A 27866-nucleotide genomic window follows, 5' to 3' on the forward strand; every position below is an offset into this window, starting at 1 on the left:
TTCCTGACCCACCCCTCACCCCCAACCTGCTTTTGGTTAAAATTCAGCTCCTTAAGGAGAGGACTTGACCAAGAAGGAGTTGGTCTCTTTTCGATGCAGTATCATCAATTGAACGTCAGCTCTGGAGAGCCATGTAGAAACATTTACACCTCTGGCAGATGGCGGAGAAAGGCATAATGAGGACAATCATAAACATGAAAGAGACATTTGGAAACTATTTTGTATTTAATTTTTCAGTCAGCCTACACTTAACCAGGAGAATAAATATCAAGGATCAGTTTGATTAACCTTAGTTGACCAAACAGCCTTTAAAAAAATTGACTGTTTCATCTTTTTTTGGTGGGAATAAGATGTATTAGCTATTGCATGGACTCTCTTGGCTGGCCTGTAAAAGTCGAGGGCCAATTGCATTATTTTGGATGATTTTAGACAACAAATTTATGTTGGTCCGTTGAATTTCTTGTTTTGTTTTTTGTGCCATAGTCAGTATGATCACATTTTAGTTTAGAAACTTCTAGCTAGTGTAGGCTCCTGTGTCCTGGATTCCTCCTGGTAAATTAACTGGGCTTTTAAAAACAATTAAGTACTGAGAGGTTTGTTTCAAATACTTGGAAAGGCAGGATGACCTGTCCAAAGTACAGGTCATGGTTGATGTGGAAAGTACACGAAGGCCATCTGAATACACAGGAGTAGCCCCGAGGGTTCACACTAAGGAGATCCAAATGTTTTGTTTATAGTAATCCATAGGTACCAATTACTATATGAATTTAGTTGGTCTGGGTGGACTTAAATAGTGTTATAGTTTCTGAGTATCTTTCTAAGAAAATAATTTGACTATATAGTTTATTTCATTAATCCATGTTTCTTTTTATCCTTGATGTCCCTAGGGTTTCTTTGAGGCTCTAAGAAACATCACTCACAGTAACCATACCATTTATCAGAGTCCAGAGATACAGAGGAGGTGTGTCAGGGTTAGTAACATTAACTATAATTATATAACTATATAATACATACAAATATAACTATAGTTAATATTAACTATAATAGTAACCTACAGGATTTAGATGGCAAATACAACAGATTTGGTAATTCAAAAGATTTATAATATACCAGTATCCTTCCATTGGCACCTCTACCTAAGTTAAGCCAGAATTGCACCATTTCCTTCATGAAAATTTTTCAATTTAAAAAAACCCTTGAAAATCTGCAGATAAACTATTACATATAATTTTTAAAATACAAGAAAACTTCCCTGAAGTTTTTTTTTTTTTTGCTGAGAAAGATTCATCCTGAGCTAACTTATGTTGCCAATCTTCCTCTTTTTTCGCTTAGGAAGATTAGCCCTAACATCTGTGCCAATCTTCCTCCATTTTGTATGTGGGTCACTGCCACAGCATGGCTGACGAGTGACGTAGGTCCATGCCCGAGGTTCCGAACCTGCAAACCCAGGCTGCCAAAGTGGAGCACGCCAAACCTAACCACTACAGCACAGGGCCCACCCAAAATTTTTATCTTCGGATTGAAATGATTCACTAATTCCCAGTGTGGTTTTAAAATATGCCTACAGTCCTTTGATCTCCTCTCAAGAGGTGGAGCTTTATTCTCCTTCCCTTGAGTGTAGGCTGGACTTAGTGACTTGCTTCTGACAAACAGAATATGGTGAAAGTGACAGTGGGTGACTTTTGAGACTGTGTCATGAAAGCACTGTAACTTCCTCTTTGCTCCTTCTCTTAGATCACTTGCTCTGGGTGTAGTTGGCTGCCATGGCAGAAAGACACCTAAGCAGCTCTACAGAGAGACTCACATGGCAAGGAACTGAGGCCTCCTGCTAACAGCCATGTGAGTGTGCCGTCTAGAAAGGGACCCCTGCAGCCCCAGCTGACATCTTCTCTGCAACCTCCTGAGAGATACTGAGCCAGAACCATCCAGCTAAGCCATTTCTGAATTCCTAACCAACAGCAACGGTGAGATAAAACATTTATTGTCTTGAGGTGCTAAGTTTCGGAGTGACATGTAACCCAGCAACAGATAATGAATATATCCAGGAAGGATCAAGATTTTTTTTTTTTTTTAAAAGGCACATCTAGAAATTAAGAAAAAATCTTACAAGCATCAGACAGAAAGAACAAGCTACTTACAAAAGAAACAAAATCAGATGAATATTCCTTTCTTATCAGTAATAATGGAAGCTGGAAGTGAACAACTACAATTTTTGGACAAGCAAAGATTCAGTTTACCTATACACCATATTTTCAAAAATAATGGAAGAGATTCTCCAACCATTTTAGAATGGAATAGAATTTAACCATGACTATACCAAGATCTTAGGGGTAAGACAAAGAGTACAAAAAAAAAGCTATTTTGCAATATTTAAGTTAAATCTAAATGAACAGAGACAATAGTTTAATAGCTAAATAGTTAAATCTAAATAATTTCCACTTACATAGCTTAGTATTAAACTTTCTAATACATAATTCATCATTCAACAAGTATTCAGTTGTAACTTACTGTGCATATATAGTAAGTACTTATAAAAAAAAACATCTTAGCAAGTTCATTGAACTTTTATGCACACAAATGGAACTTCTAAGGTTACCATTCTTTAAAGAGTTGCAAAAAATTTCCTGAAACACTGCATAAAATTAGTTTTCAGAAATGTGGTATTTCTATAGTCTGGCTTCCTATCTAAACTCTAGGTTAAATTAACAAATGTGTAACTTTTTGTATTCAAATTTTAATGTCCATCTTCATGAAACCAACCTTTTATTCTCAACAATTCTGAGATGGAGAACATTATTTCAACATTTGTGTGAGAGCCCAGCAATAAAGTTTCATCTCTTAAACGGTGTGAGGTGTGGTACCTTTAACTTTTAAGTATAGCTTTTTTTGTTTTCAGTATTTAGTTAGCCAATGGAAATATATATTATACGTAAACTTTTATGAAACGTTCGATAGGTAACGTATTTTGTGCACATCACGCAGAACGCTTTGGTTCTCTATTTCAATAACGCGCACGTATTGAGTCAACATGAAACAACATTTTAGTCTCTAGCTCCCACAAGAGCCCCTCCAGTAGCTCAGAAAGACGCAGCGGGTCACAGTTCAGGCGACCCGCGGACCCCAACCAGCGCCCGCCTCCGACGCCCAAGCCCTGCTCCCTGCAGCGAACCGCAGGGAGACCGCCCTCCCGAGCGCGTCCATCCCTCACCACGCAGGCGCTGCCGCTCAGCCCCGCCCGCGGACAAGGAACGTTCGGGAACGCCAGGCCTGGTCTTCCTGTGTCTGCGCGGCCCGCGACAGCCCGGCGTCACAGAGCCGCCGCCGCGCAGGCCCCGCCCCCTGCCCTCTCGTGGCCTCGCCGGCCCAATAAGCGAGGCCCACGCCAGACAGCCGGGCGCATGCGCTCACAGAGTTTGGGTCGCGCGGTGCGCCCGCGTCAATCCTCCGGGGAGGTCCCGACCGCCAGGCCTGCGGGTACCTATCGCGCGTCGTTTCCGAACTCGGCCACGGGAGCGTGTGCTGATTGGCTCTCTCTGGAAGCGGGGCGAGGACTCATTTGAGCGTGGGACACTTCCTGCAGCGCGAGGCAGGAAGTGATCCGGTGGCTCTGGAGTCCTGTGGAGAAAGTGTTGTTCGCCGCGTCTGTGGCGGCGGGAGCCGGGGTGCCTGGGGAGGCTGGCTGTCCGGCCTCGCCGCAGCGGGGTGCCGTTGCCAGCGCAGCGCCACGGCCCGTCCTCCAGCCCCGAGCCCGGGGCGGGGTCGCCGCTCCTTCGGGCTCCTTAGCGGCGCTCCACGGGGCGCCCACCCGGGCATCTCCCGGGCCTCCGGCCAGGGCCCCGCGCTCCGGGCCCCCGCGCCCTGCCCCCCTCCCCGAGCCGGCGAGACCCTGGTCCCGAGCGGCAGCCTCGGACCCGGGACTGGACGCCTCCAAGACGCTGAGCCCCGGCCCGCCGCAGACGGGGCTCTGCATCATCCCCGACATGTCCCCCACCGTCTCCCACAAGGACAGCAGTCGGCAGCGACGGCCGGGCGCCTTCGCCCACTCTCTGGACGGGAAGAGCGGGCCTCTGCCGCCGGGCGCCTGGGATGACAGCCACCCGGACATGGGGGGCGGGGAGGGCGACAGGGAAGCGCTTCTGCCGGACGCCGGCGCCGCCGACGCGAGGCCCAGCCGGAGCTGCCGCGCCGAGCTGAGCAGCATTTTGCTGTTGCTTTTCTTTTACGTGCTTCAGGGCATTCCGCTGGGCCTGGCGGGAAGCATCCCGCTCATTTTGCAGAGCAAAAATGTCAGCTATACGGATCAAGCCTTCTTCAGCTTTGTCTTTTGGCCCTTCAGCCTCAAGTTGCTCTGGGCGCCCTTGGTTGATGCGGTCTACTTCAGGAACTTCGGTCGTCGCAAGTCGTGGCTTGTCCCTACACAGTACATACTGGGCCTCTTCATGATCTATCTGTCCACGCAGGTGGACCGTCTGCTCGGGGATGCTGACGGCAGAACCCCCGATGTGGTTGCGCTCACTGTGGCCTTCTTTCTGTTTGAATTCCTGGCCGCCACTCAGGACATCGCTGTGGATGGTTGGGCGTTAACTATGTTATCCCGGGAAAACGTGGGTTATGCTTCCACTTGCAATTCAGTGGGCCAAACAGCTGGCTACTTTTTGGGCAATGTTTTATTTTTGGCCCTGGAATCTGCCGACTTTTGTAACAAATACTTGCGGTTTCAGCCTCAACCCAGGGGAATCGTTACTCTTTCAGGTAGTGTATTTAAGCTGTTACACGGTTAGAATTCTTTTACGTCTATGAATCCCTTCCACAGAGTGTGTGACGTTGGAAGGGAGCTCGTTATCTGATAGAAATAATTGTATGGGAGGTGACCCGAGGTGAGTTTTCTCTTCTGCTGAAATGAGCTTCAGCCAGAGTGATACACTGGAGCAGTCGTAATTGGTCAGGACTCTGCAGTGAGCAGGGAGAGCGGCCCATCCAGTAACGTCGCCTAGTGGCGGACAAGACTCAGGGATCACTTGGCACTTGCCTAATATTTAGATGCACATTTTTTACAAGACTGGTTCACGTTTTCTTTTTGTCTTTTGTTGGATTGGGATTTCTAGCTCCATGCGTTCTGGTCCGTTTCTGCCTCTACTCTCATACCAAGAGTCCTCATCTAGCCTTCTGGTGAATGGAACAGGGTTAATTCATTCAAACGTTAATGAGTTGGCTGAGTGACAGAGTTCTGAGGGCCTGCTATGTATGAGGCAGAGTCTGGCCCACAGGAAGGGGAGAGATGAAAATTTCAAGGGAGCTCAGAGTTGCCAGTCATTAGCTGCTTGTGCAAGTCAGGCTTCACGTTGCAGGAAACATTTGACCTTGTTGAATTATGAGTCCTTAAAGTGGATAAGTGGCATTCCAGATGGCAAAACACCAGGTGCATGGAAGCAGCAAAGTACAGAAAGATACAGGACAGTGCCCAGACGTTCAAAGTGCCTGAAGCCGTGATCGTGGGCACTGGGTTTGGGAAATGGTCTGAAAGAACGATTGTGGCCAAATGAGTAAGATTTTCTTTAATTGCTATGAGAAAGAGTTTGAAGTTTATCCAGTGGGAAATTGAGTGTAAGTTCTACAAAATTTACTGTTTTTCTGCATGAGTAAAATACATGCACGTGTAAGGTTTTCTGAGGTTTTTGTTTTTTTGTGAGGAAGATCAGCCCTGAGCTAACATCTGATGCTAATCCTCCTCTTTTTTGGTGAGGAAGATTAGCCTTGAGCTAACCTCTGTCACCAATCCTCCTCTTTTTGCTGGAGATTGGCCCTGGGCTAACATCCGTGCCCATCTTCCTCTACTTTATATGGGACGCCACCACAGCATGGCTTGACAAGCGGTGTGACGGTGCATGCCCGGGATCCAAACCCGTGAACCCTGGGCCACCGAAGCGGAGCACGCGCTTAACTGCTGCGCCACCGGACTGGCCCTGAGGTGTTTTTTTTAACTTTGCTAACAACTAGGACACAAGTAAAATCACCAGTAACAGGAATAACCAACGTCAGGAATATAGTAGAATTCTTCATTCTGATAGTGATGATGAATTTAGGTGATTCTCCTTTGAAATTTAAACAGCTAAAGTTTCTCTCATCTTCCCAGTACTAGGGGATTCTCAACAGGGTAAATGTGAGGGGTAGGTGTGTGGTGAGGGAAGTGTAAGGGTTATATCATAATATTCAGGAAGTGGGGGTGAGGGGATTCACAACTGTGCCGCTCATCTCATGAAATCTTACATACCCCCTCCACACCCCTGTAGCCTGTAAGGGACCCTCCTTCTACTTCTTCACACTGCTAGGGAGCCACTGCTACTGATGAAATGAGAATTATACTTTTCCTCAGTTGGTTTGAGGCCAAAAATGGTTGAGAGATAGACAGGTTTGTCTCTGAGTGTTCTGGGGTCCCACTCCTGCTATGTGGATAATTCTCTGCCTGAAATGCTTTGTGTGTGTCTCATGTCAGCACCTTGTTGCTTATGTATCTTGCTTTTCATTTTGTACTGGGACTGTTCATTTCAAGTAAGGACTAAGGAGTTGATGTCTTTCCTAACGTGGGAAAATCTCAGTAGATAAGTCAAGATTTAAGAGGCTATGGAAATTAAATTACAAAGTAAATTAGAGCTTTTTCTTAAGTATGATATAAGAGTGATTGAAAAAATATCATTGTAGAGAATGCCATTATGCATTCAGGAACCGTTATAATCATATCCTCCCATAGCCACAGCTGTTCCCCATTGGGAAGATAAAAATTGTGCTGTTGGAGTTTGATTTACACTGATTTATTTTGAATAGCTGTTTGTTGTGTGGAATTTGAACTTTGTTCTCCAGGAAACTTAAAAATAACTTTTTAATTCAACTTTTTATATCTGTAGTGGACTGTCTATGATATAATTGAAACATTTTAGTAAGTTAAGAGTTGAAGAGTTCCTATGTTTTCATTCACCTTTTTATGACTGCACATATCACATTTATAGCCTTGTACTTTCTGGAACTTAGTAAGAGTATAACTAAGAAAAATCAGCAGTTTCGAGGAATTGAGAAAGAATCATGAAATGCAATTGCTTAGGTAATATAAGAAGAGTCAATCACTGAGACAGATGTTTAGAAAATCAGAAAATTAAAAAGAGGCATAATTATTTTTTCAAATTCTAAAATATGTTGTGATTAACACTGTTTTTAGTGTTACAGATACATGGAGATGGAGTATATTGAGAAAGAACAATTTTTACCATCCAGAAAGCAGTATTATAAGTAATAAATTTAGAACAGGAAGAATAGGATGAGAAATAAATTCCTTAGAAACAAAACCTTGATTATGCCGAGGTTGGCTTTCTGGTGCCTTCAGAGATCCAGGACAGTCCTGAACTCAGAAGTGGGCTTTTTCTGTCCTGCCTCCTTTGGTTTTCAAGGCCCTTTAGTAGCAGAAAGAGATGACCTTTTAAGCTACAAGAAATGATGAAAGTAACCCAGAAGAACATAGAGATTAGAAGTTAAAGAACATAAACTTGAAAACATCATATATTTCAGTTCCTTCATTCTTACAAATGAGGAAACTGAGGTCAAGTGGCTAGTTAGAGGTAGAGATATACCTATATCTTAGGTTTCCTGACTCCTTATCTGGTGTTTTTCCTGAAGTTGGCAGGAAACACCTCAAGGAAAACCTTAAAACCTAAGTATAATATGTGCTGATTGGACTTTTCTCCCAGAGAAAAGTAGCGCTCAGACTGCTGACGTCTAAAAACGTCAGCCCACCCCTGGAATGCCCGATGCCCAGAAGTGACAGACTCCAGTTTGGTTTGCTTAAGGGGCTCCTGTCTGTCGTTCATGTACTCAGCGCTGAGTGCCTGTTTGGTGCCAGCTATGTGATAGGTGTTAAAATGATGAATGAGACCTGGGAATTCTCTGCTCCCAAGGAATTTAGAGTCTATAATGAAAGTTTGCGGAACAAAATTGTGGAGGGATGGATAATGTAAATGAGTCAAGTGAGTTGGTGCAAGACTGTGGGGATTGGAAGAGATATTGATGACCTGTGCCCATCTAAAGGTGGGGAGCTTCAATTCCAGGAAATTGTTGTCTTGTGGCAATAGGATCCCAGGATTGCTAGATCTTATGAGTATTCAAGAGAAGCTGGAAATTCCTTTTTTTTTGTTTATTTCCTAATGTTGAAAACATTTGTTAGACTCAGTTAAAATGTATCTTTAGGCCAGATCCAGCCTGTGAACTGGTAGTTGAGGCCCACTTGTCTAGAAGCAGTAGTAACAGTAATGAATAGAAGTGATTGGGATGGGATGCAGGATATTTGGGTTTGGGAAGCAGAATAGCCTGATTGCAGAGAGGAGAACTAAACATATGAGGGGTCGTGAATCAGTTTGTTTATAGGTAAGCATGCATTTACAGGAGTCACTTGGAGAAAAGGGGAGTGTTGCTTTGAAAAAAACTCATGCCCTAAGTATGAACTAATCAAACTTTGAGGGTAATTTAAAAAGCAGTATTTGTAAGACATTCATGCTTTGAACTAGGAAGAGAGCAGGACCATTAATTCTGACTTATTGACAAATTTCTCTGTCTTGATTTCTGAAGCAGTACTCATTAATACATTTTATGTAACTACTGGAAATGCTACTCAGAATTTGGGCAGGACTAACTGACCAATTTCTAGATAGACCAGTCATTCTTGTATAGGTAGTAATACATTCTTTAGCATCTATATTTAGGCTTAAAACAGTCCCTTACATTCTCGAAAGATAAGACTGTAGAGAGGGAGAAGAGATCAGCAGTCATTAGGGGCTGTGGGTGAGGAGAAGGTGACTGTAAGTGGGTAGCATGAGGGAGTTTTGGGGGGTGATGGAGCTCTTCTGTATCTTGATTATGGTGGTGGTGATTTGAAACTTATACATGTGTTAAAATTCCTAGAGCTCTACACCAAAGAAATTTAGTTTTACTGAATAATAATTTTAAAAGTAAGATTTATAAAAATAAAAAAAAAGTAATGTTACCTTAAAAGCTAATCTCTGGGTGAATATCATACAAAGTATATGATATAAAGTCCTTGAGTTTAGCTCCCTTTTTGCATTGAATGGAACAAGTTCATAAATCTGGTGGGTCTTGCATCTCAATATAGACAAATGGAGCAAATTTGAACATCTTTTCAAATGTTGGGTCCTAGCGGTAAAGTGAGACCAGTGGAGGACAAGTGGGGCTGGTAGGTTCGGGAGGAGTTAGATATCGAAATCTGGAGCGCACACACCCCAGATGGAAGGTCATAAAGCCTTTTCTCTTTCTTCAAAGCAAGCAAAGGAGAAATGAAACTATGTGCTTTCTTTGTCCAGTAAAGAACTGTGGAATTGCATTTGTGTACAAAAGTCAATTTACAGAAAACATTGTAAACCAAAAAATTATTTGATTTTATTTGGCATATTTCTTACTCTGAATTTTACTTCTAATTTTATTGCAATTTATTTAGAGGCCAATTGAATTAGCCTTTACTATATAAATTTATCAATGAAAGAATCATAGAGCCTTACTAATTACAAGCAGTCTCCTACTTTCATTTATAGTGTTCCTGAAAACTATATTTAATTTAAGAAAGCAAAATAGACTTAACTCGTATAAGGAGATGTTGTGTTCCTAGAAAATTAAAAATGAAAAATATAAAACCTCTGGTTTCAGCTGTTCTTTTAAACACAATTTTGGATAAATCTTGCATTTTATACATGTTCTTTAATTTCATTCTCTTTTAAAAGCATTTCATAAATTTTAATTTGGGGTTTATATTTTACAGTGTATATATAGGTATTAGTATAGGAGGTTACAAATACGTAATTTATATGTGAGAGTGTGTGCTGAAACATTTTTAAGCATAAGACGCATATTTAAAAAGCAAGATGTTGGGGCCGGCCTGGTGGCGTAGCAGTTAAGAGCACGTGCTCCGCTGCCATGGCCCAGGGTTCGGATCCCGGGCGCGCACCGACGCACCGCTTGTCAGGCCGTGCTGTGGTGGCGTCCCATGTAAAGTGGAGGAAGATGGGCACAGATGTTAGCCCAGGGCTAGTCTTCCTCAGCAAAAAGTGGAGGATTGGCAGATGTTAGCTCAGGGCTGATCTTCCTCACAAAAAAATAAAAAGCAAGATGTTGGTTACCTTCCACCATTTCTATTCCCTGGTTTGGTGTCATCTAAGAATTTTTTTTATTTTAATTTCATTCTTTCCTTTCACTTTTGAACACTCTTCGCTGGCTGAAGTCCAATGGTCATCAATTAAAGCTATAGAATATGTGATTTCAACACACCTAAAGATTTCTATCGTTTTGGATTGTTTTATATTGTCTTATATTTGAGACCTACATTTCTGATTTCTAGCACAGTCTTAGAACTGTTACATTCTTAAATTTCCCATTAATTTTTTTTAACCTTTTATTTTAAACAAATTGTACATTCACATGGGGTTGCAAAGGAATGTTTAGGGAGACCCATGCACCCTTCCTCCAGCCTCCTCCATTGTTAACAATATCAAAACCGAGAAATGGACGCTGGTACACTCCACAGAGCTGATTCAGATTTCACCAGTCACACGTGTGCTCATTTGTGTGTACACGTGTGTAGCTCTGTGCAGTTTCATCACGTGTAGCCTTGCATAGCCAGCACCACCACAATCAGAATACTCAACTGTACCATCACCACAAGACTCCTTTGTGTTGCCGCTTTATTGGCATACCCTTTTCTCCTCTCCATCCCCAACCTAGCAGTTACTAATCTGTTTTCCATCTTTATAATTATGTTATTTCAGAAATGTTACGTAAATGAAATCATGTAGTATGTATCCTTTGGACATTGGCTCTTTTCATTCAGCATAATTTCTTTGAGGTTCATCCCAGCTGTTGCATGTATTGGTGATTTGTTCCTTCTTATTGCTGAGAAGTACTCCGTTTGTTAGACATACCACAGTTTATTTCACGACTCATCCATTGAAGGAGATTTGTGTAGTTTCCAGTTTTGGGCCATTGCTATATGAAGATAAATATGTCTCTGAGATAAATGCCTAAGAGTGCAAATGCTGGTTTATGGTAAAGTCCATTTTTAGTTTTGAAAGGAATTGCTGAACTTTTTTCTAGAGCGGCTATACCATTTTGTCGTCTTACCAGCAATATATGAGTAATCCAGTTTCTCTGCATCTTTGCTAGCATTTGATGTTATCATTATTTTTAGCTATTCTGATGTACGCTGCATCTTCATGTGATAGTTTGGAATGTTCATTGTCAGCTGTTTATGGAAGTCTGAATTCAGCTTACAAAAAGTGATTTAGGTGTGTCAGGATATAGGTTGTACAAAAGCTGAATGCAAGAACCTCCTATCATAGCATCAGAGTAGAGATATATATGTTTAATTAAAGTGGATTTTGTGCCTGACCAGCACATATTTTAAAAAAACAAAAAGAATGATTCACTTCCATCGGTTTAGTGATATAGGTTCACTTCCATCGATTTAGTGATATAGGCCCCAGAGACAGCATGAGATCGGAGCACTGAGTCTATTGGCCTCTCAGCCTCAGTCTTGTAGCCTGGACTGTGTTTGAGCCTAGTGTTTGGGGACCATCTGGCCCTTAGTAGAAAGACAGCTGCTTGATCTGGTGCTTGATTGAAGAAACAGTCTCTCCTACCCCAGAGGAAAATCTGAAATTGTTGGAGATAATGAAAAGGTATGTGATCTCAAACATGGCACCTTCCTAAGAGGTTAGAAAAACTAAGAGATTGGAAGATTTCAAAATCAGCTTTGTATTTACTCCATTTTTCCATTACATGCTGTCTTTTAAAAACCTAATCTCCAAGTAAGATATGACTGTATAATCAAAATAGCATTTTCTGAGAGTGCTTTTCAACAGCATGGATATTTTGAGGAAATGCTTGAGAGATTTGTGGAATGGAAGAAAGGTCTGTTTCTGCTAAGACTCAGCTGGTGATCCAGGGCCAGACACATACTATTTCTATTTCAGTTTCCTCTGCTCTGAGAGTGAGAGGGTTGGACGGGGTGATGGGTGTCTGAAGTCCCTTCATTCTCCAACTTGTGAAGTAGAGAGCTGTGCCAAAAGCAGGGAGGTGAAAGGAAGGCCTAACAGTTATTTAGAACAGAAACCGGAAGTTTGTTTTCCTGCCACTGACTTCTGAAGGACTAAAGTTAATTTCCATACCATGAGAGTTAGAGAGAGAGAACCTCTAACTCTGAGGTTAGGATGAGCCAAGGATGGTTATGTCAGACAATGCTTCTTAATTTTTCTCTCTTCTGATGGTGGAAGAGAGTGAACCTACAGCACAAATGGTCTGGGAGCCTGGCCCAAACCTTTGAAAGCTTGACATTTTTTTGAAATCTAATGTTTTATCTTAAAAGTTCTTGGAAATTTTGCCTTCTCCTTAATATTTGTGTGTGTGTGTGTGTGTGTGTGTGTGTGTGTGTGTGTGAGGAAGATTGGCCCTGAGCTGACATCTGCCAATCCTCCTCTTTTTTTTTTTTTTTGGCTGAGGAAGACTGGCCCTGGGCTAACATCCATGCCCATCTTCCTCCACTATATATGGGACGCCGCCACAGCATGGCCTGACAAGCAGTGTGTCGGTGCACACTGGTATCCGAACCAGCGAGCGAACCGTGGGCCGCCGCCGCCGCAGCGGGCGCATGCACTTAACCACTTGCATCACCAGGCCGGCCCCTCTCCATAATATTTTGTTCATTAAAATGCTTCCCTATAAGTTATTGAGTAAAGTGAAGTCTTTAGGAAGATGCACTGTGTTTGTTTATCCTGTGGGTTTGCATACCCTTTGACGTGCCCCACATGGGGAGACAGAAGTGAGAGGGGATACAAGTAGCTGTGTAATGAAGCACGTCCAGGTGTCTGTGCTCCAGACTCCGTGGGTAGAGCTAACATAGGGACCTTTTTTCCCAGGCGTATCTGGTTGATGGGAAAGAGAGCCTGCTTGCTACAGGTATGTCTGAGCATCTGGATAGTACAGTGGAAAACATTCTTGCTTTAGAATCAGATCTGAGTTTGACTCCTACCTCTGGTGCTTTCTGGCTTGTGATCCTGTTTCATTGTATATAACGTAGGAATAATAATGCTTGTCTTGGAGAGTGATTTTGAGATTTATTACACTGTCCTGTGTTTTGCCTTGGCATAAGAGGCACTCAGTACTAGCTATTATATCCTACTTGGTTACTGGTGAATTGTTACCTGCTCTTAATTTTTGCATTCATGGGAGCACTAGGTAAGATCTAGTAGCTACTTCAGAATACTTAGTTTGTCTTACAGGTCTTTGCTCAAAAATCATGTTTATGAAACTTCAGTATCGGCTTTGACATCTTGATCATACACATATACATCATAATGCTTTTGTAGATAAAATATATAAATCAAAATTAAGCAAAATGTTAATAATGAAATATTTAGATTATTTTTGGTGATAATATCTTTATAGTAGTTGGTATCAGACTATGGATGTTCTCTAGCATCAAAGCAATGTTAATAAACAATAGACAGTAGACTAAAGCTCAGTTTATGATAATTACATTCGTAAAACTTCTTAATACATTTTCTGGCAGTGGCTCAGCCTCTCTTTCTGAGCTCTTAGCTTCATTCTTTGTCTGTTTGAGCCAGGGACAACCTTGGAATTGGAACTCTGAATGATGCCTTGTCACGGCTTCCTTCTATCATGTGTACTCTTATGTTATCCTCAAAGCACAAAGAAACGAGAAATAATCTCATCTGCAAACAGTACTGAAAGCTGTTTAACTTGTTCTTTTTTCCTGGTATTGGTATCAAGAAGTTTAAATTCTAGATGAAGATTATGTTCATTAAGTTTGGGAGAATATACTAAGCAATTTAAAATATTTTTGCTTAGAGAACTGGAACCCTTAAAGTAGTATGTAACTGAAAAACTTTTAATTTTCATTAAACATTTATATAGAGACCATTAATTAAAAATTTCTGGTGAAAACAAAAGTAATATAGTTTTTTTTAGAGTTTTTAAAACAGCAAATTTAAACCAAATGATGAACAAAGACTTTCTCAATGAGAACAATATTGTAGATGAAAAATTTGTAAACAAGTCATTATTTGTCACATTTCACAGATGAAATTAAGAATGCAGAAAGTGAACTTTAGCCTCATCAGAATAATCTTAAATTATTGTTATAGTAACATTAACTAGAAATATATGTTATGATGTTATTTTGATGAACTTTAATCATGAGACTTGTATATATTACTGCATTTTAAAATGGATACCTTTGCATTTAAGAATGTTTTATGTTTTTCTTCTGATATCTAAAATTGATTATAAATTTCCCATGGTAGAGAAAAGAATTTACCCAGAATACGAATTTCCATTTATGTTTAAAAGCGTTTAGACTTCTTTAATTTGCATAATTTGAGTAGCAGAGCCTTGTTTTTGGTTAAGCTTGTGGAGGCTAAATAATTTGCCAGTCTAGTAGATTCTTATTTCAACATTAATTAAAAGAACTCTTTAGGTAGCCCATGAGAAATAATGGAAAGAGGATGAAACCCAAATTCAGAAGATTTGGCAGAACCCAAATTCAAGTTCTGCCTCTTAGTAATTTGACCTTTGGCAAAGATTTCAATATTCTGAGCTTCTTTTCCTCATCTCTATGTAGTAATAATGCCTGCTTTGCATGTCTCTCATGTTTGCTATGAAAATCAAATGAGATAACATACAAGAGAGGAACGTTTAAATACTAAGGTGAAATTGGTCAGTACACAAGTGAAACTGGTCTGAACGCATCTGTTGTTTGCCTCCACCATCAGTGAGGCTCGAGCCGTAGTCGTCAGCCTCAGCCAGCACAGCAGCGGAGCCAGAGCAAACACACAGAAAACCCCGACTGAAGAACGTTCTGCTTGTTTCTGACAAAAGGTGACCGGGCTCCATGAACAGTTAGTTGTGCTAGATGAGCAATAAAATAAAAAGTACTATTCTAGAGTACTATTCTAGAATGTTAGAGCTAAAAAGCATCTGGGCCTTTCTAGCCAGGTCCTCTTATTTTACAAGTGAAGAAACTGAGACAGGGTTATCCAATAAGTTTTGTAGTGGCAGACTAAAATGCGTTTCTCAGGGTGGTTAAGGATCTAGGTTTTGAAATTAGTTGTATAGAGCGTCAGATCACAGTTTTACTGGTGACTTAAAATGTAACTTCAGGCAAGGTAACCTCTCTAAGTTTGTTTCTTCTATGAATTGGGGCTAGTAATAACCTGGTCTATTGGGTTGTTGTAGTAAAGCAGATGACGGATGCAAAGTGCTTAGCACACTTATGGCGCATGTATGCACTCAATAAATGGTTCTATTATTTCTATTATTTTTAGCTATCGTGCAGAATCTTACAGAACATTATTCACTCCGCCTGCTTAATTTGTTCAAAATAATGGTTAATGGCCCAGCTATCTTTCACTGAAACAACCCAAGCAGTACTCTTAATGTTTCCCCATTGTGCACCTACGCTATGAGGACATTGCTTCTGTGTCACAGGGTTGAAAAGAGAAGGCTGTTCTTAGATTAAAAGCATTAGAAAGTTTAAAAATAAAAGTTGGAAAATCTAATGTAAATGATAATCTATTTGTTGTCTAAATTGTCATAATAAAGGACTGAAATGGCTTAGGTGCTTAAGAAGTATGACTAATGGATCTTACAGGATTCTTATGGGATATGAAAATCATCTCCCACTCCTAGCACTTTTCCTTGAATAAAATGACTCAATAGACTTTGTTTCTTTCAAGCCATTCATTCAGTTCAGTTCGTTCATACAGACTAAATGTCTGTAACCCTTTTCTTTTTCCTTGTTGGGTATCACTGTCTATTTGGGGTCTATGTAATGTAGGTACCATAGAACCAGGACTGTCTTGTGCCTCTGCTGTGCCTGGTATGATGCCTTCAACATGATAGTCACCTAAGTGTTGATTTTTTTTAACAGATTTTAGTTGAGGAAAAGTTGTATACAGAATTATTATTTAGTATCAATAAAGATATGTCATTTCAAAAGTTAATTACAGATTTAAACGTTTTTAATTTCAGATTTCCTTTTTTTCTGGGGAACTATATTTTTGATAACAACAACTTTAGTTGCCCTTCTGAAGAAAGAAAACAAAGAAGTATCAGTTGATAAAGAAGAAATGCAGGGGATCTCAGATACTTACAAGCTGCTTTTTGCAATTGTAAAAATGCCAGCAGTTCTAACATTTTGCCTTCTGATTCTAACTTCAAAGGTAAGAGATTTAAGGCCGGCCCTGTGGCATTGTGGTTAATTGGGGTGAATCTTCCTCAAGCCAAAAAAAAAAAAATTGAGAGGAGATTGGCAACAGATTTTAGCTCAGGGTGACTCTTCTTCAGGGAAAAAAAAAAAGATTTATAAAGCAAATTTACCATTCTGTTGTAATTACCAATATCACGGGATACTTTCCTTGCCTTTTCATATCATAAGTCCCTTTCTACTATTATTAGAATTTAACAATAAAAAACAATATTTTCAGTTTATTAAGTGTGTTTTAAAGGTGTGATGATATCAGATATAGTTTCAAAATAAGCTAAATGTCTTGGGATCTTGAAAAGAATTATGCCAATTTGAAGTACTTCTAATGTGAATTTTATTAATGAATGATATTAATGCTTGGTATGGAAATGAATGTTTGAAAAAATAATAGCTCTCTACTGTTACAATGAGTGTACATTTAAAGTCAGAGGTAGTAAAATTATGTACTTAAAATGTGATTTACAAAGATATGGAAATATATGAGTATTAGAAGTATATTTAAAAATCAACCGAATTATTTTTTTAAATATTGGAAGGAAATATACCATCAAATAGACGGAGATTTTGGTGACATTTAGTTTGTTTTTTATGTTTTCTGTATTAAGATGTCCTAATTTTATAGTTCTAAAACATTTTAAAAACATTATGCTAGGGCCGGCCTGGTGGCTTAGCGGTTAAGTGCGCGCGCTCCACTACTGGCGGACTGGGTTCGGATCCCGGGCGCGCACCGACGCACCGCTTCTCCGGCCATATTGAGGCCATGTCCCACGTACAGCAACTAGAAGGATGTGCAACTATGACATACAACTATCTACTGGGGCTTTGGGGAAGAAAAAAAGGAGGAGGATTGGCAATAGAAGTTAGCTCAGAGCTGGTCTTCTTCAGCAAAAAGAGGAGGATTAGTGTGGGTGTTAGCTCAGGGCTGATCTCCCTCACACACACACAAAAAAAACATTGTGCTAGAAGAAAGGTAAGTGTATTTTGGTATAGTGAGCTATTGCTAGTGTTGGAATTAATATTCCTAAAATCTAAAATCAGTTATAGGATTTTCATATTACATATTTAAACCTATCTACATAAGCATATTACAGTTATCTTTTGACAACCCTGAAGTAAAACTTGTAGCCTCGTTGTTTTGGAATAGTGAGGTTTTCCTCCTCTCTAATGACAGAGCAGGTTAAACTTTAAAGAGTCACTAGGAAGCTTTAAACTTAAGGAACTTAAGGTTCAAGTTTATGAAATGCTGAAAGTTTCAAGGAAGATAGTATCTAATTGTATCATTTAGAGATGGCCATTGGTAACATTTTTGGTATATTTCCTTCCAGCCCCCCTTCCCCATATATATATGTATATATATATATACACATATATATATGGGGGGGCCATGCTGAGGCTGCGTCCCACATGCAGCAACTAGAAGGATGTGCAGCTATGACATACAACTATCTACTGGGGCTTTGGGGGAAAAATGAATAAATAAATAAAATTAAAAAAAAAATTCACTAGTGAATATTTTTGTGCATAAGTCTTTCTTTGATGTTCTGAATATTTCCTTGCAATAAATTCTTTTTTGTCTTTCTTTTTTTTTTTTTTGAGGAAGATTGGCCCTGAGCTAACATCTGTTGCCAATCTTCCTCTTTTTTTCTTATTTTCTCCCCAAAGCCCCAGTACATAGTTGTATATCCTAGTTGTAGACCCTTCTAGTTCTTCCATGTGGGACGCCACCTCAGCGTGGCTTGATGAGCAGTGAGTAGGTCCGCACCCAGGATCTGAACTGGTGAACCCCAGGCCGCCGAAGCGGAACTCGTGAACTTAACTGCTATGCCACCAGGCCGGCCCCAATAAATTCTTAAATGGGCAGTTAGTGGGTCAGTGAATATGATTGCTAAATTGCTTTTTAAAAGATTATAATAATTTATGCTGTCCCCAGAAATGTATAAGGAGATGCTTCAATAACAGAGTCTAGAATGCCAGGTTCCCCTTTTAAACCAAACATCACCAAAAGTAACATCTCTCCTGGCTTTTAATACCATAGATTAGTTTTCCCTTCTTTTGAGTTTCATATAAATGGAATACCCAGTGTATATTCTTATGTCTGGCTCTTGTATTTTTTCACTCAACATTATATTTGTATAATTTATCCATATTGTTTTTTATAGCAATAATTTGTTCATCTCATTGATTATAATATTCCATTATATGAATATGCCACAATTTATTTATCCATTCCGTCAACAGATGTTTAGATTATTTCTACTTTGGGACTATTATGAATAGTGCTTCTATGAACATTCATGTACATTGCTTTTGGTGAACTTGGGTGCACATTTCTGATGGATAAATACCTAGGAGTAGAATTACTGGATTGTAAGAAATGCACAGTATATACTGCCAAACAGTTTTCCAAAGTGGTGATTCCAGTTTCCCCACCACCAGCAGTGTAAGCGAGTTCCAGTTGCTTTACAGCCTTGAAAACACAAGTATTGTCTTTTCAGTTTTAGTCTTTCTGGTGGGTGTGTAGTAGCATCTCATTCTGGTTATAATTTGCACTTCCCCAGTGACTAAAGAAGTTGAGCACGTTTCCATATGGTTATTGGCCATTTAAATATCCAGAGTTGCCTTTTTCTTTAAATTTGTAGAATTTTTATTTTTATATATTCTGGATATGAGTTTTTGTTAGATATGTGTGTTACAAATATCTCCTACTTTTACCACTTTTAAGACAAAGTAAATGTTGAAGTCAGTTTGTATATCTAATTTTCCAAAGAGAATGGGTGAAATATAAGTGAAATTATTTTCTGGACTTAAGTGAAATATCTTTGACCTTTAGTGTTTTTTTATGGTGAAATTTGGAGCTCTTTGGGTCCATCCCAAGAAGTTAAAGTATATAGTATTTATCATTTCTTTTAAAAAAAATTTTTTTTATTTGATATAATTTCACACTTGCTGAAAATTTACTTGTATAGTTGAAAGAATTCCCATTTATCTTTATCCAAATTCTTTAATCGTTAACGTTTATCTCCACTTTCTTTATTCTGTAAATTTGCGCTTTATTACATATTTCCTCTGAAATATTTGAGAGTGATTTGTATGTAATTATAATGTACAACCTTTATAACTTTATTTTTCCTGGTCAGAGACCCAATCCAGGATGACAAATTGCATTTAGTTGGTATGAGTCTTTCTTTGTCCTTCATGAACTGGATATGTTTATTTATTTATTTTATTATTTTTTTTGGTGAGGGAGATAGACCCTGAGCTAACGTCTGTGCCCATCTTCCTCTATTTTGTACATGGGATGCCGCCACAGCATGGCTTGATGAGCGGTGCGCAGCTCCGCGCCCGGGATCAGAACCTGCGTAGCCTGGGCTGCCAAGCGGAGCACACAAACTTAACCGCTGTGCCACCGGGCTGGCCCTGACCGGGACACGTTTAAAGAATACTGGCCGGTTTTTCTGTAGAATAGCCTTCCATTTGCATTTGTCCGATGTTTCTTCATGTTTAGGTTGAGGTTATGCGTATGTGGCAGGAATACCACGGAAGTAACATGGTAACATCTTCAGGGAATTATGTCAGGAGCCGTATTATGTCCCCCAGAAATCAAAAATATGTGTCTGTGGCAGTGATTCTTCATTTTAACCAGGGTTATTTGGAGTCAGTTACAGGCTTTTCTTTTAAACTTAAAACATACGAATCAGTAAATTTGGATTTGGACACACTTTATTATAAAAGGTTAAATTTCTTGAAATTGAAATTTAGTTATAACTAGAGCCATCTGCAGTTCCTAAGAGTGCTGAATTCTCAGTTGTTTTCACTGAATATTGTCAGTGGATGATGGGCAGAGTGTGCCTTCTGGAACTTGATTGTTGTACCAGATATAACAGTGTGACACTTACTTATAACTGGTCTGGGTCAATGATGAGATTGAGGTTCTTGAAGAACTTAACATGTGCTTGGAGGAAAATATTTCGTAAGTCACAAATTAAAATATTCTTTTGTTTTTATATTGCAGATTGGTTTTTCAGCAGCAGATGCAGTAACAGGACTGAAATTGGTAGAAGAGGGAGTACCCAAAGAGCATTTAGCCTTATTGGCAGTTCCAATGGTTCCTTTGCAGATAATATTGCCTCTGATTATCAGCAAGTACACTGCAGGTCCCCAGCCACTAAACATATTTTACAAAGCCATGCCCTACAGGTAAAAACGAAATAAAACCTTACTAAATAAGAGAAGTTAAATGAGGAACATTCATCAGTATCACTAATATATGTAGAGTATATACAGAAAAAGGCTTGAAAAGCATCTTTAACTTCAATGTCATCTATATGCATTTTTATCTCTCTTTAACCTCCTAACAGGTTTTAGATACAGGCTTCTTTCCTATGGTAGGCACACAGATTTCTGTTTTTGCTGTTGTTTTTTACCCTGAAGTGGAAGTCAGCTCCACGTTTCTTTCTTTTTCTGTAGATTATTGCTTGGATTGGAATATGCTCTGCTGGTTTGGTGGACTCCTAAAGTGGAACATCAAGGAGGATTCCCTGTGTATTACTACATTGTAGTGCTGCTGAGTTACGCGTTACATCAGGTAAGCTTGCGGTGGTTTTCTCAGGAAGGAAACTGTTCTATATAAAATAAAGAAGTAATTTTTCTACAATGGCGTTAGAATAATGATAATAAATTTTAAGACTGAAGTACCAGTCTTATACTGAAGAAATTATTTGATGGTGAACTTTAAACCTTGTGGCTTTTGATTTAATGAGTTCTTTTCGTGGAAAGAGAGTTCCTTCTTCATTCATTTCATTGTTTTGTTCATTCAGCAAGTATTTGGTACATTTCAGAATTTATTCCAAAGCTTGTAATTCTACCCTGGCTGAGTATCCCTCAGTCCATCTCTAGATTTGGGTTCTTTCTTTCTTTCTTCTATTCCTGATATTTTTTCTTTCTCAAAGTATTGAGAAATAATGATGGCTGCTGGGTTAGAAGTCCCAGCTTTTTGTTTAGATTTTGTATTGAAAGTTATGACTTACTCTTTGTGCTTTTGGAAGATATGTGTTAATCTGCTTTTTCTTTCTTTATTAAATATGTTTGTAATCCCTAAAAGAAGTGATCCCCACTTTGCCCCAGCCTCACCTACGCTGCTGTTGCAGAATGGAGTTCCATTCTGGGGGCATATGATTCAAGTAAATGGCAGGCACCCAGCAGTGACCGTTGATACTCAGTTGCAGTTGTTGCTAATGTGTGTTTCAGGGTCACTTTGGAGTTTTCTGTGGAACCTAGTTTAAACTCTTTGAAAGTTATATTTACCAACTCGTCACTTTGTTTTTAATTGAAACTTAAAAATATGGCTACCAGGTAATATCAATAATTTTCTGCATACAATTATATCATTTAGGAGAATTCCATAGTGGATCATGTCTAACTAATTGTATGTTTGTAAAATCGCTCAGGCTAGGGCATCAAATAATAATTTTTTTCTGTTTTGTACATACTTAGTTAATGCTAGGCACAAAATCAAGTTAAAAGAAGTGCTTTAGCTTAGTAAATGCTTCACCATCTGTGTAAGTGAAGGAAAACTATGATGGAGTAGTCCAAAAATCATGAGTTTGGCTTCAGATTCCATTAGAGAATTTACCAAAGTGTAGTCATTGAACCTCAGACTACCAGATGCTTTCTGAAAAAAAGGTGCAAGGCCAAGTAAATTTGAGAAGTGAAACATGACATAATCCTTCTTTATGCAGCATCTTAATCATTTCTTCAGGAAATATTAAGTGGACAGTTATTCCGTGCCAGAAACCATTCTAAGTACTAAAATACAACAGTGAATAAATCATGCCCAAATCCTGCCCTTAAGGAGTTTATATCATAAAGGCTTTCAGGAGGCCTGCAGTGAAAGGTACTTGCTTAATTTTGTGTCACTTAGTGTTTCTGAGTCTTATGACTTTGGAACTCCTCTTTCTGTGACCATCCATGGAGCAGTACTCAAAGGAATGCTATTTTGGAAATATGGCTTGTTTACATGTTCCCATGGAGGGTTAATTCTTGCCTCGTAAGCACTTTTTGCCTCTTAACTGCCTCTTCAGTTTGTCACGTAAATTTTGAAATGTTCTTTTTCTTCTATACATGTAGAAGAAAATTGTATATAAATATATAATCATATATTCACATTCCTGTGACTATTTGCTTACATGTATAACATATATACATATAAATATATACATACACATATATGATGTATTTAGGTACAGTACAAATATGGGGTTTTGCTTCTTGCTGTATGTATCCTTCAGTGCCACCTCATCTGTCATTTTCTCTCTTGAGCCTTCCTTGACTACTTGGGTAGAATTAACTCTCATTTATTTATGAGTACATATGTACATTTCTATTTACAGTACTTACTGCATTTCATCATAATTATCTATTCCCTATTTTCCCAGCCTAAGATATAAATACTTCAAGGGCCAAAGGGACTGTGTCTTATTCATCTTTGTATTGCTGTGATCTAGCTTAAAGCCTGGCCTACAGGAGGTGATAAATAAATGTTTGTTGATTAGAGTTTAATAAGGGTCATGAAAATTGATTTTCAGGTTTATGCTTTCAGTGTTCTTAATTCAGACCATAGCTTTATAAAGTTGAGTCGTACTAAAGATGTTTTCCATTTTCCCTCTAGGTTACATTGTACAGCATGTATGTTTCCATAATGGCTTTCAACGCAAAGGTTAGTGATCCACTTATTGGAGGAACCTATATGACCCTTTTAAATACCGTGTCCAATCTGGGAGGAAACTGGCCTTCTACAGTAGTTCTTTGGCTGGTCGATCCCCTCACAGTGAAGGAGTGTGTAGGAGCATCAAACCAGAATTGTGGAACACCTGATGCTGTTGAGGTAAGCGTGTTGTGATTTTAGATAATATTAAGGTATTAATTTTCTTGTTTTGCCTCTAGACGTACTATATCTTTTAAAAATCATATCTGCCCATAGTTTCTAGTGTAGAAATCTACATGTTTTTTCCTTTCCCACCAGAACTGAGGGTTATAACACACTCAGATCAGGAAGAGTGGCTCACCTGAAGGAGCTTCTGAGCTGGGGAGGAGCTGTCTCTCTGCCACCTTGAGGATCACTGTCCTACACCACAGGCACTTAATAAGTGCATAATTAATAGCTAAGTTTTATAATGATAGAAAAAGGCAGGAGGTGCAGCCTGGTGGTGTAGCGGTTAACTTCCTGCATTCCTCTTTGGAGGCCCAGAGTTCGCTGGTTCGGATCCTGGGCGTGGACCTACCCACCACTTATCAAGCTATGCTGAGGCGGCATCCCACATAGAAGAACTAGAACAACCTATGACTAGGATATACAGCTATATACTGGGGTTTTGGGGGAAAAAAAGAGGAAGATTGGCAACAGATGTTAGCTTAGGGCCTATCTTCCTCAAAAAAAAAAAAGAAAGAAAGAAAAAGTAAGAGAAAATTCAGTAGCTGTTCATGTCACAATTGTAGCTAAAACCGAATGGTTGGTAGTTTGTTGATAAATTATTTCAAAGTAACATTAGCCCATTTCTAGAGTAGACTCATTGGAAATTTCTTCACATTTCCAAATATGAAAAGCTGTATCTTGAAAATGAGTAGTGTTTACAGCAGGAGCTGAAAATTATTTTTAATCCTATTTGTAGCATTAGAGACATTAAGATACATTAACATGTTTTGCCATTTGAAGTGAATGAAATGTTGAAATGTAACAAAAATGTTTTGATTAATCCTTTAAATTACAAAGTAAAAACGTGTAAGTTGCTGAATACTTCCATTTGGAAATTGTGGAATAGTTATTATTATTTTATTTTTACAGCTTTGCAAAAAACTTGGTGGCTCATGTGTTACAGCACTGGATGGGTATTATGTGGAGTCCATTATCTGTGTTTTTATTGGATTTGGTTGGTGGTTCTTTCTTGGTCCAACATTTAAAAAGTTACAGGATGAAGGCCCGTCTTCATGGAAGTGCAAAAGGAGTAATTAATGCACTCACTACTGGGCATTCTGGAAAGGTAACCATACTCGAGCTTTGCTTCCGAGAGCCGTGACAGTCAGTGCACAAAAGTATATGTTATTTTAAACAAGGAAATTATTGATATAAAATGCCAAATGGTTAAAAAATAGAGACCTCTCTGTATATTTGATTCTATCTTTCCTTGCCTTGTCGATATATTTAAAGTTTACCTAAGGTCAGGAAATTGGTTCTAAAACAACTCATCTGGCCTTGTTATTTGATTTATATCATTTTAATTTACTGACCAAAGTGTGTTTTAAGCTGCAATGCAGTTGTCATGGGGGGTAACCATGCAGTCAGGTATTGTTATCAGTACCCACATTGAGCTGTATTTACAATTTTGGTAAAATATATTAAATGGAACAGAGCTTAATATTCAGGTACGAACTACAACTAGTCCGACCTTGTTGGCAGTTAAATCTTATTTTGAATTGCAAATTGGTAAAATTCTATGTAGGCTACTGAAATGTCATTTTAGTTGTTATTTTTCTGACCATAACCACGTTGTACTAATAAGTCTGTTAAAAAAGACTATCTTAAATGTATTCCCTGCTTTTGTAAGCATTAAAGATTTATAAGGTTATTCAGACTATTTTTTATAAAATGAAAGCTTTGATTTTTAATTTATTGATTCCCCTGCCTCCCTTTTTTTGGAAGATATTTTGATTCCTTGTTAAGTTTACATTAAGTTTATATATGTTTTTTGTTATAAGTGCTTCTTGGCACACAGACAGCACATGAGGGGATCAAATTTAGTGTGGTATGTATGTTTATGGCAAAGTTTTGAAAATAAAAATCAAATGTTTTTCTTCAAGTAGTTTCTTTTTGTTACTGAGAGAAAAAAACAGTAAAGCTTTTCGATTAAGTAAAATTTAAATGAGTAATACCGTAATTGTAGAAACTAATGCTTTAAAGAGAGGGACAGGGGCCGGCCCGGTGGCGCAAGCGGTTAAGTGCGCGCGCTCCGCTGCGGTGGCCCGGGGTTCGCTGGTTCGGATCCCGGGCGCGCACCGACGCACTGCTTGGCAAGCCGTGCTGTGGCGGTGTCCCATATAAAGTGGAGGAAGATGGGCACAGATGTTAGCCCAGGGCTGTCTTCCTCAGCAAAAAAAGAGGAGGATTGGCAGATGTTAGCACAGGGCTGATCTCCTCACAAAAAAAAAAAAAGAGAGAGGGACAAAGACATTTTGTGCCTTTGACAAATTAAATCATGTGGTGGAAGGATGTTTCTTAATGAAGCACTTTACTAGTGAGAAAGATCTCACAATTACTTTATACCAAATCAGGTACTGTATTTCCACTTATGAAAACGCAGCCTTCTGTTTGTAAACTATAGTTTCCAGTGGAGAATTGATATCCTGGGAGAATTAAGTTTTTGAGTACCTTAGCAACTTCCAACATATTATGTATTCCCAGTAATAAGGTTCTTTGCGTGTTTTGTGTTGTGTATTTCTCTGACTCTTTGGAAATTATAAAAATCCTTCAAAAGTTAGAGAAAAAGATTAAGTTGAATCTTAGTAATTTTGTCTTTGTGGGAAAATGTATACTAACTCCTGATTTTGTTAATTTTATAACATCGGTTGAATTTTAGAGTGGGGTTTTTATAAGTAATGGAGGATAAAATGGGTGGGAGAAAATGCACTCAGCCTCTGGAGGAAGATGAGGCAGTTGCCTCTGGAACCTGTGCACTGCCACTGGAGAGCCTGTGTGGGCACCGAGGTCAAGTCCAGAAGAATCACCTCGAGTCGTCCTAGAGACGAGGAGGCCCCGCCGAACCACAGACTACAGAAATGTGTCACGTGGGCCGTTCATTATCTTGTATTATAATCAGAATGTTTCCTTGAATAAAGAAAAAAACCCACTTAATTCTCACATGTGAAATGTATTTTGACTTTTAATTTTTGGATTAAGAAGCTCATATTGCCATAATTACCTTTTATTTCTTCCCCATTCATATTATTACAAATTATACATACTTTCAAACATACTTTGAAGTCTGTAAATCTTTAATCACTTGAAGTTTTAAGATATATTTTAAGCCTTTAACTATAAGGTGAAAGCCACTAGCTGTGTTTGCTCTAGAAATGAGCAGTTCTTTTGAATGTGGTCATTTGGTTATTTGGGCACATCGTTGTCATGCATGCCAAAAATGACATGTTAACAGCTGCTTGCAGCTACGATGCGTGTACTCACCACTGGCGGCACCTTATGGACAGTCTGCCTGAATCTGAGAGTCTGTTCCTCATACATCAGTAGCACCAGAAAACACTGCCTATGTGTGTGTGTGTTTTCTTCACTGGTAGATCCTCATAAACTCTATCCTCCAGTATGAGCACTCACTCCCCCAGTTAAGGTATTGTGTACTTACTGGCTAATGCTGGGTGTGAGCATGTGTCTCGTTATCATCAGTGTCTCCATTTGCACATTGGTTGCAGCCTGCATACATCACATATGAGTTTGAAAAGTTCTTTCAAGATTAGCTAAGACTAAGACTAAAACCTCCTTCCTTTGTAACTATTTTAATTTTGCCTGATCAATCATAAAAAATGTGTTCAACCTCTAAAATAGATTTCTCTATATTTTTTTATATTAAACCTTTGAAATCTAAACCTACAATCTAAACTACTGTTTGATTTCATCCCTTTATTATAAGAGTTTTTATTCTAAAAAGATGTCAGTGAGGCCTTGAAACCCCTGAATTGCTTGCAAAACTCTGGATATGTAATTTTTTGTTTTTTCTTGTTAAAATCTTAAATGGACTGTGATCCAAAAAAGTGTGAAAGCCATGGCCTGATTGAATGTGGGCTGTACTGTGAATTGTAAATACATTTGAAATAATAGTTGTGAAGCTAATTATTTAAAGCATCCTGAAAACAATGTTAAAAGAAAAATCTATGACGCAAACTGGAAAATCTCTGCATTTGTAATACTGCACTTGAACCTTGAAGGGGTTGGAGCAGATGAGACATCTCTGATAGAAGAGGGACACAAGCGTGGATTATATCCCACGAAAGGCATAGCTCAGTCATTTTGTCTTTTTTCTATGAATAACTTCTATTTTGCTTTGTTAACAGAAACCCAAAAAAGTATGTGGTTTTATATTAAGTGGTTGTGATCATCTTTTAATATAACAGAAGACCAGATTTGCTCTTGTATTTTGGGGGATCGTGTTTTTTCATGTAGTTGAAAGAAGGAGTAAAAACACAGGACCCTGCTCAAAAAAAGAACAAACATGTTGGGAACATTCCATGCAGATTTCCAAAATATATTTTACCTTCGCATTAGAAACAAAATAAACTTTAAAAAATAATTCCATTATAACTAGGATTAACATACTTAATAGCCATTTTAGTCACAGAAGGGAAGGGGATTTGGTGTATTATAACTACTGAGACTTTTTGTTTTTCCCCCTTTTCCTTTATTTATTTATTTATTTTTGTGAGGAGGACCAGCCCTGAGCTAACATCTGTTGCCAATCCCCCCCTTTTTGCTGAGAAAGAC

The 27866-nt window shown here is 38.9% G+C and overlaps 1 protein-coding gene across 2 annotated transcripts; it reads left to right on the forward strand.

Annotated features, from left to right (window-relative positions):
- The first annotated feature begins 3588 nt into the window (after window positions 1-3588).
- On the forward strand, window positions 3589-25182 carry SLC33A1 (solute carrier family 33 member 1). 2 transcript variants are annotated; one of them, XM_058550459.1, is made up of 6 exons: window positions 3589-4752; window positions 16093-16283; window positions 20340-20524; window positions 20795-20912; window positions 22995-23210; window positions 24168-25182. In XM_058550459.1, the coding sequence occupies exons 1-6, from the start codon at window positions 3981-3983 to the stop codon at window positions 24333-24335; spliced, it is 1650 nt and encodes a 549-aa protein (XP_058406442.1). In that variant the 5' UTR covers window positions 3589-3980; the 3' UTR covers window positions 24336-25182. The 2 variants fall into 2 exon arrangements, with proteins under 2 accessions (XP_058406442.1, XP_058406450.1); XM_058550467.1 differs by lacking the exons at window positions 16093-16283; window positions 20795-20912 and having other exon boundaries at window positions 3902-4752.
- Window positions 25183-27866: the final 2684 nt, after the last annotated feature.

This window comes from Diceros bicornis, chromosome 2 (genome assembly GCF_020826845.1).
Source record: "Diceros bicornis minor isolate mBicDic1 chromosome 2, mDicBic1.mat.cur, whole genome shotgun sequence".
Taxonomy (NCBI): Eukaryota; Metazoa; Chordata; class Mammalia; order Perissodactyla; family Rhinocerotidae; genus Diceros; species Diceros bicornis.

Bases quoted from the DNA above. Each gene is read 5' to 3' on its own strand.
- SLC33A1 (XM_058550459.1), top strand. From the start codon at position 3,981: ATGTCCCCCACCGTCTCCCACAAGGACAGCAGTCGGCAGCGACGGCCG. The intron at 16,284-20,339 runs GTAAGAGATTTA...TTTATATTGCAG, and splicing joins TTCTGATTCTAACTTCAAAG to ATTGGTTTTTCAGCAGCAGA. The intron at 20,913-22,994 runs GTAAGCTTGCGG...TTTTCCCTCTAG, and splicing joins TGAGTTACGCGTTACATCAG to GTTACATTGTACAGCATGTA.